The sequence below is a fragment of the Chiloscyllium plagiosum genome, chromosome 15 (assembly GCF_004010195.1).
Source record: "Chiloscyllium plagiosum isolate BGI_BamShark_2017 chromosome 15, ASM401019v2, whole genome shotgun sequence".
In the NCBI taxonomy this organism is placed as follows: Eukaryota; Metazoa; Chordata; class Chondrichthyes; order Orectolobiformes; family Hemiscylliidae; genus Chiloscyllium; species Chiloscyllium plagiosum.
This window is the reverse complement of record NC_057724.1, coordinates 13,799,797-13,808,151: the sequence shown is the minus strand read 5'-3', so window position 1 is coordinate 13,808,151 and position 8,355 is coordinate 13,799,797. Positions and strand designations below refer to the sequence as shown.

Below are 8,355 nucleotides of genomic sequence, written 5' to 3'. Positions count from 1 at the left end.
GAACTGCCTAAAGAGGGTATAGCTTTCTTAGCAATTTGAAGATTTTAATGATGGTGTTGGGTTTCCACTTAGAGGAGACGTTTCATTGAATTACATAAAACTTCCCAATTCACACTGTACATACAATGCTTTGTTGACACCCGATGTACGAGGGACACTGGCTTGTAGGTAGAGAATCTTGACTCCACATTTGAATAACTCACAAAAATTGCAAAAGTTAACTCAACTGTTTTATTGAAAGTTGCTCAAGTGTCAGTCCATTTGTTTGCTCCTTTAAAAACAACGCCACCATTTACAGAATACAATCTCGTATGAGGGTTTGCCAGTTAATGCAAATTTAGAAAAACATGACACCATCTGTTGCTACTTGCTCTTAATCATTCATTAAGCTTTGAAGATAAATCTTTAAACTGCTCACAGAACTACAGCAACTGTGAATCCACACTTAATGCTGATCAAAGTCTATTTGAAATATACTTAAACATCTTAAGCAAAAGAGGCATCAGCATTCTCCCAGGAATTTACTTCAACTTTCTCTGAATAGTATGCCACCAAATGAGATCATCGGAGGAACACTCCTGCACATATTGTTGGTCTGGTATTAGACACTAGAAAAAGAGAAACGTTGGACTATTTCAAACTACCATTCTAATCTTTGTTAATGTTACTGCATTTATAGAAAGAGGATTGAAATCATAAGCCCTGCGCTCACAAAAGTTGGCTATTAATGTACTCAGAATACATTGCATGTGCAGTGTGCATGTTAAACTATATTTTCTATTCAAGGCATAAAATTATTCAACATTTAAAAACAGGCAGTGTTCATTTTGGTCATTGCATCGACGGGATGCAGATCAGCTAATCTTGTTTCCATCTCATGGCCGCATGGCCATGCAAATTCTCTCTTCAGATGCTTATCCAACTTCATCTGAAAGTCATAACTATCTGCTTCCACCACAATGCATTCCTGAGTCTAACTGTTCCCAGTGTCTAAAAAAAACTCCCATCACTGTTCATTCTTCAGCCCACATTAAATCAGTGTCCTATATTTCTCCAAACTTCTACCATTAGCGAGCATTTAACCACTCCACTTAGACCACTCATGATTTTGAATACTTTCCAAACCTCGAACATGTTATTCAGGTAGCAATTGCAGACTGATACTGTAGTTCAATAGAAAAATATTAAAAGATCAATTGTTTTGAGCTTTAGGTCAATAACAATTGGAAGGTATAAAGCTTATTTCACTTGAATAAACTGCATGTCCAGGAATGGGCTCTGAATAAACAAGATACAACATGAGATTTCATTAATGTGAGAAATACTGGAATACAGGATATGTTCATTTTAATGTATTTCTATTCATTTAATGAACAGTGGTCATCTCTCCAGATGTGGAGCACATCTGTATATCTCTAGAGAAAGCTGTAGTTGACAAAATCGCTCCTATTCTTTGAAGGTGATAAATAAACTAATTGAAAAGCTATGAATCAGTCAACTACTGACTACTGATATCTAAAGAGAATTTTAACAGACCAGATTGCATTAAAAAAATCTCACTATTGGTTCCTAATTATTCTCAGGTGCATTGCCACCGCAATGAGACATTATCGAAATTGACGGGATATACTTAAACTGTAATAACCTTATTAAGGGTTTGACTGGTGTCCAGAAATCTACTTTCTTGTGCTTGACTCTTAAAAGGTGCAAAGCCAATACTAAAATTTCTTTTCCATCTTTGTATCAACCAAGATACGGGGCAGAACTTTCAACAATTGAGAATATTGTTTGTTAAAAGTTACATATAGCGCAAATGCAGTGCAATTCCAAATGAACTGCATTTACAGTACATATCTCAGAACTAATAGTTGTACAACTCTATTCTGGCACACTAGCTTTTCTGGTTAACACTGAATAGGAAAACAAGAAGCTGCAATAATTTTAAGGACATTTAATAAATGTTACAATACTGAGAAAATACATTACATAGTCCACAGGGTAAGTAATTCAAATTTAACCTCAACTGTAACGTAGTCCTGTGTTCAATAAAATCGCTGGAAAATAGATATATCTTCCCATTTGACTTGTTCTGCATTTTTCCACCTTTATGTCAAATCAAGATGAAATCCAAGTGAAACCCTAGCAACATACAGGGTGCAGAATTTACTTAATGAATCGTAAGAATTAGAATTAACCACAGTTGAATGTCTAAAATCACCTTGAATTTTTTTTTGTTGAGTGGATTCTCCACTGTTATGCAAGGCTGTTATACAATTGTGCAAACACCAAACTACTCCATGATACATCACAAAAACAAGGTAAATCTCACTTTCAAATGTTTACATTACAAAACAATTTCAATACAGTAGGCGCACAAATTCTAATCCTGCTTTCCAAGTGAATGCCAATCCTTCGAATTACACTTTGAAAGATATTACCATAAAGAAAAAATGGACTTTCCATTCGCTGACATCAGTACGTTTCTTAATTTCCTTAGAGTAGTCTGATTACATCAAGAATAAAAACTATATCGCAAATTTGTAAGAACAGATGTCAATAAATCTATTGAATAAACAGTGCAAACAAAAGCTGCATCCGAAAAGCCTTTTAGTGAAGCAACAGTATTTGCACTGGAATACAAACTGCAAAGCAAAGCTAATAAGGCTTTTGATTGTCACATATTACTTATAGGTTACGTGTACTGCACGTGGAAAGCTTCTACAGTCAGCTGGGTAAAAATAGCATCCCTCATTTAAATTCCATATGGTTCACAGATCAAGGAATCAACCACAAAGTTATTTGCAAAGTGCTTGATTCTGTGGCAGTTTTCTGTTGAGCGTTTCTGGATACCTATTGAAATTAAAAAAAGCTTTAATTACTGAACAATTAAAAACAACAGAATAGAAGTTCATTGGTTTATGATAGTTCAAATTAATGAATTTATAGCTTTGACCTTTGCTTATCATTCTTTATAAAATTTGGTCATTTTAACAGCAGAAATTGTACCTTTCACCATATTTCTGTGCTGCAATCTATAGGTCTTCTTCCCGGAACAGAGACGGTAGATGAAATAACCCAGCTGATCAACATTGTCAATACGTTCAGTCACCAGCAGATCTTCATGAACAAGGTAGGTCTGAGGCAAGTAGTCACCTGTCTGTTGAGAAAATAAGACATTTCCAAAATGTCACGAGATCTCATTTTAAAAAAAAAATAACAACTATACAATGAAATTCAAAAAGATTATCCCTTGTTGGATGAACAAGTAATTTATTAATAACTTCCTGCTTAAAACATAAGATTGTTCAGAAGTTCAATTTATCCTTGAGTTGTGAAAACTCAATTACTCAAGCTATTGGAATGTCAATCAGGAACATTCATGGAATAAAAGAAAGCAACTAAAAGCAACAAAACTGATCAGTGCTATAAAAAATTTCAAACTCACAACTCTTGTACAAAATTTCCAGTATTACAACAAATGGTCAATTAAGAGAGGGAATGCGCCCCTTTAATAGTGGCTACCAGTCAGCTCATCTCATACAGGGATCAAATCTTCATAAATATAACTTCGTAAAGCAGCTTGCTAAAAGATTGGTGAATACTTTCAGCCTTTAAGAGAATCTGGTACTTTGGCACTGCTGCATTTTTTCATCTGTGTGCAGAGATGGGAGATACCACCAGAAATAAGTTTGTTTTTAAATATCGCTCTTGCCGTTATGTAGTAGTTATTCTGGCAAGGCAATTACTAGTGCTACAATTAAATGAAGTTTGTTTTATCCTTGTACAGGAGTTTGATGGCCACCAACAGTACAATTTTACCGGTAAACCTTTTGTCCCTCATTCACCATAACTCTAATGCTACTCATCTCTTATATCACATCCTCACCACCACAATTGCCTTTAGTTCTCAAACCATCATCTCTTCATCCTGGACCATATATTAAAATGCAACCCTCCTCTGCCCTCTCTTGACTCCAAAAGGATGAAAATTGGAAAGGATATGATTGACAACTGATCTAATTAATCAACATCACATTTGGTTGAATCAGAGTACTAGCGGATCCTGCTAACTACTCAAGGAGCATCCTGGATTGTAAAGGTAACCAAAGTTTTTTTTTAAATTTTTGAAAATCCATCATCTTAACTTATTTGTGTTCAAATAATGCAAGGAACTCATGCCTTAATTGAGGCCAAATGTTCAGCTGTCATTCCTGCTTCAGCCTCTTTCCTTTGTCCACTGGACCAAGATTCTCCTAACGTTCATGTCTCTCCTAGCTGTAAGCTCAGACCTTTACTGGTTTCTCTCCTTTCACCCACATCTTCCGAGTCAACAATGTTTATATTTTCCTTCTGGGTCCATGGCCCTAGTTCCAACTGATCAATGACCTAACTCTCAGTTGGGATTGTTGGAAATTTTTGTCCCTAGGTTCTGTCCTGCTCTTCTTCAATGCTGCCTTAATTATGCGTCTCAATAAAATCATTTGACCATTTGCGACTTCTTGCAATATCTGTCATTGCTATCATTTTGTGACTCTTGATAATGGTTTAGGTAATTCGCTGCTACTAATTCTCCTTTATCTTGGGTGTGTCCAGTGATTAGTAATAGGAGATGCATGACCACCACAGAAGATACACTGTTCTTGGATAACAAGAAGGTTTATTTCATGGATACTTATTAGGACCTCGGGGAACTGGTACAGCTACATCAGTTTCTCTTTAAAAGCTAGAGTGGAACTCTGTCTCCACTCACTGATGGAGAGAATCAGTAGACTGGCTGAAGCTTTTGTAACGTGAATATTAGCCACTTTAGAACCATTAACTTATACAACACTCACCATCCCATCTTACTATCCCTTTCCTCCTAAATCCCGGAGGGTGATGTCATCCATGGGTACCTTTCCTGGAGCTCCACTTTGAATACTTCCATTAAGTTTCTGCCCTGGCAGCAATACCAAAATAGCTAATCAATGTATGCGATTGATAAATAAAAAAAACCTGCCTGCTTGCTGCTTCTCAGACATTGTAGCTGGTGCAGACTGACTGCCAAGCACATGATTGATCATTTCACCTTGTTAGAACACCTCCCAATGCTGTCCAACTGAGAGGGCTGGATACACCTGGCTTTGCTCTTAGGTATCTAATTGCAGTCAGAGTGTAGGTTGCAATAGCTTCTAATCCCATTCCCTGTATTGCTGCTCCAAAACTACGTCCTTGCACTCTATTTCCTGTGATGTTCGAGTAAAGTCATTTCACACACACTGATGACACCCAGCTTTCTCTTGATTCCTCTGTCGTCTATAAATTATCAGATGCTTAACTGAAAGCTAGCACTGGATAAGCTAATTAAACACCGTCAAGAGCAAAACAAATGTCTTTGGTCCTTTCATCAAGCTATGATTTATTTGGAAAAAGACTAAAGATGTATCAAGACTGTTTATAACCTTTAGTTCTATACTTACAATTTATAGGTAAAACTTTACATAGAAGTAACTTTTCAAAACATTAGCTAATTAAAAGAGACCTCATCAGGTACACCTAATATGATGCATTTCCTTCCCCAGGAAGGTTCAAGGTCATGATTGAAGACACACGATCTGGGCTTTCATGTATTTAATATCTGCTCTGGAAGTTGGCATCCCCTCTCTTACCTGACCTTCCAAATAATGGGATGTATAGCGTTATCTTCACAGATATCATTGTCAACATTCAATACACTTGGACAAGGCAGAAAGTGAGCATGACGAATATGAGAGTGAGGTACTCAATATTACCAGAACCCATGAAACCCTGTAATGGAGTAAAACGTACAGGCTTCAGCTTTGATTTCTAAAAGATGTCATTAAAAAGTAAATTTAGAAAATTTACGAATTTCCTCAAAGTCCACACTAATTAGCTACACATCCATTTAAACTACACTGAAATGTCTGGCAGTCAGGTATGTAAACTTACTTAGGAGAAAATTTGCATCTACATGAAACAAACCAGATCCTCAACTTATAATGAATAGTTCAGAAAAAACAACTTGTTCCACAATGCCGCAATTCCTGACCATGACTTGTACTAGCTCTATTAAGCCTTTTGTGTATTTTTGTTATAACCATAGAGCTGTACAGGACAGAAACAGACCCTTCAGTCCAACTCATCAGTGCTGATCAGAAATCCTAAATTGATCTTGTCCCATTTGCCACCATTTGGCCCATAACCCTTTAAACCCTTACAACTCCTGCACCCATCCAAATGCCTTTATATGTTATAATTGTACCAACCTCCACCACCTCCTCTAGCAGCTCATTTCATACATGCACCATCCTCTGCACAAAAAAGTTGCCCCCGAGGTTCCTTTTTAATCTTTCCCCTCTCGCCTTAAAATATGCCTTCTATTTTTGACTCCCTTATTCTGGAAAAAACAAGACCTTGGCTATTCACCCTATTTAGCGTCCTCATCATTTTCTAAACCTCCATAAGGTCACCCCTCAACTTCGAATGCTCTCGGGAAAATAGCTCCAGTTTATCTGGCCTCTCTATAGCTCAAACCCTCCAATCCCGGCAACATCCTTGTCAATCTTTTGATAAGTATTTCTACAAAAGTGAAACTATTAAAAATAATTAAGTTACTTTTCCTAATCAACATTAAATGGCAGTGAAAGATACTTGTAAAATTATCAACATATAATTTATTGCCATTATTACTTTCTCTTTTGGAATATTTTATTGCATGCAAGGTGACATAATCCATTTGTCCCGAACCCAACTACAATATACATTCAAATAAACTTTGCTTTTATCATCTCACTAATCAGGATCAAGACTGATTCAATATTTTCAGCTCAGTTCCTTTTGCTCACTCAAATTTAAACTTGTTTGACTTTAACTTGAATGACAGGCTATTCGATGGCAACCCAGTAATATTTAATAGTTGCCCTTTCTACATCTCATGAACACTAACAACTGAAAATCAGGATGAAAAGAGAGAGAAAAAAGAATCCTGCATCGATTGGGCTGAGGTAAACAAATAACTTAAGTATAGTTTTCTTCAGACAATATTGAAACAACATTTACTGATACGTACTGCAAGTCTCATGAATAGTTCAAGCAGATTACGTGGAGGCATGACGACAGAAGTATTCAACGTAATCACATAGCAGTTATCCAATTTCAGATCAAGATAAGCAGTCAGGATCTAGAAGTAGATTCAAATACTTTTATAACAGAAAACTTAAACATAAACATCATGAATCCTTTTAAAACAGGCTTAGTTACAACAAATATAAAATTTAACTCATTTAATTACCTTTTTAAATTAGAGTAAACTCAATGCTGTGACTACTTCGTAAGAGTCAAAACAAAACTCAAACATTACTTTAAATTCTTAGCAGAAAATCCCATCCAGAAGCATAGAGTTTATGTTAAAGACTGCTGCTATACAGTCTAAATGCAAATCATTCTTAGCTAATAAAACTTGTTTACATACATTTGAAAACGTGTGTATAAAAATCTATGTATTAAGATTTGTTATCTAATGAGGCAAATATTTAAGAACTTTATTTGCAAGTCTTGCTGCTTATTTATTACCTTAGTAAAATTATAATGATTATGACTTGTGCCTAACATTGCCAAGATTTCAGACGACAGTTTGGGGATACTGATCCTTCTGTCACAGGCTGGCTGAAGGTCAAAAACTTTCTGCCACTATTATTCAAAACATTAATCAAGCAACAAAATTGGATCACTGTATAGAATGAATAATTAGTGTGGTCAGCCCTGGGGATAGTCAAAACCACCTGTCCACCTTTAAACAAATAATCTAACATTCTGATTGTCCAAGTGAGTTCTGCTACAGGAATCCGATATGCATTGCACATGCTGACCACATCATTACTTGGAGATTCTGTTCCAAAACCACAGAATTATTACTACACAAGTAAAGCACCATTCAGGAGATCACTGGTCATTACGCATCCTTTGCATTCAAGGTGCAAGTTAATATTCAATACCAAAATAATTCTGTAGCATTCAAGTATGATCTCAATTATTGAAAATCCCAAGAGCAACCATATCCAGGGAGTTCACTGACCTAATTTTTAAAATATGCAACTTGTGATACCTAATTTAACATCTGGCACTGAACCAAAATATTAATTTATCTCCATGAGAAAAATGCTATTTTTGCAGAAATTTCAAATGGAGCTTCAGAGCAGACACTCAAGGATCCAGTTGTTAACAGTCACAAACATTGAATTCATTAAACTTTACTCGGAACTAAAAGGGTCAAGATATAGAACCGGAAATGTGTTGCTGGAAAAGCGCAGCAGGTCAGGCAGCATCCAGGGAACAGGAGAATCGACGTTTCGGGCA

At 36.1% G+C, this 8,355-nt stretch overlaps 1 protein-coding gene across 1 annotated transcript in view; it reads right to left on the bottom strand.

Annotated features, from left to right (window-relative positions):
- Positions 1-217: 217 nt before the first annotated feature.
- Positions 218-8,355, bottom strand: part of LOC122557117 (integral membrane protein 2A-like) — a 28,799-nt gene continuing 20,661 nt past the window's right edge. Inside the window, exons 4-6 of the mRNA XM_043704443.1 lie at positions 7,070-7,180; positions 3,007-3,157; positions 218-2,850 (exon numbers count right to left, since the gene is read on the bottom strand). Of these exons, the coding sequence (XP_043560378.1) occupies positions 2,753-2,850; positions 3,007-3,157; positions 7,070-7,180 (360 nt within the window). The 3' untranslated portion in view covers positions 218-2,752. The remainder of the gene's footprint in view (positions 2,851-3,006; positions 3,158-7,069; positions 7,181-8,355) is intronic.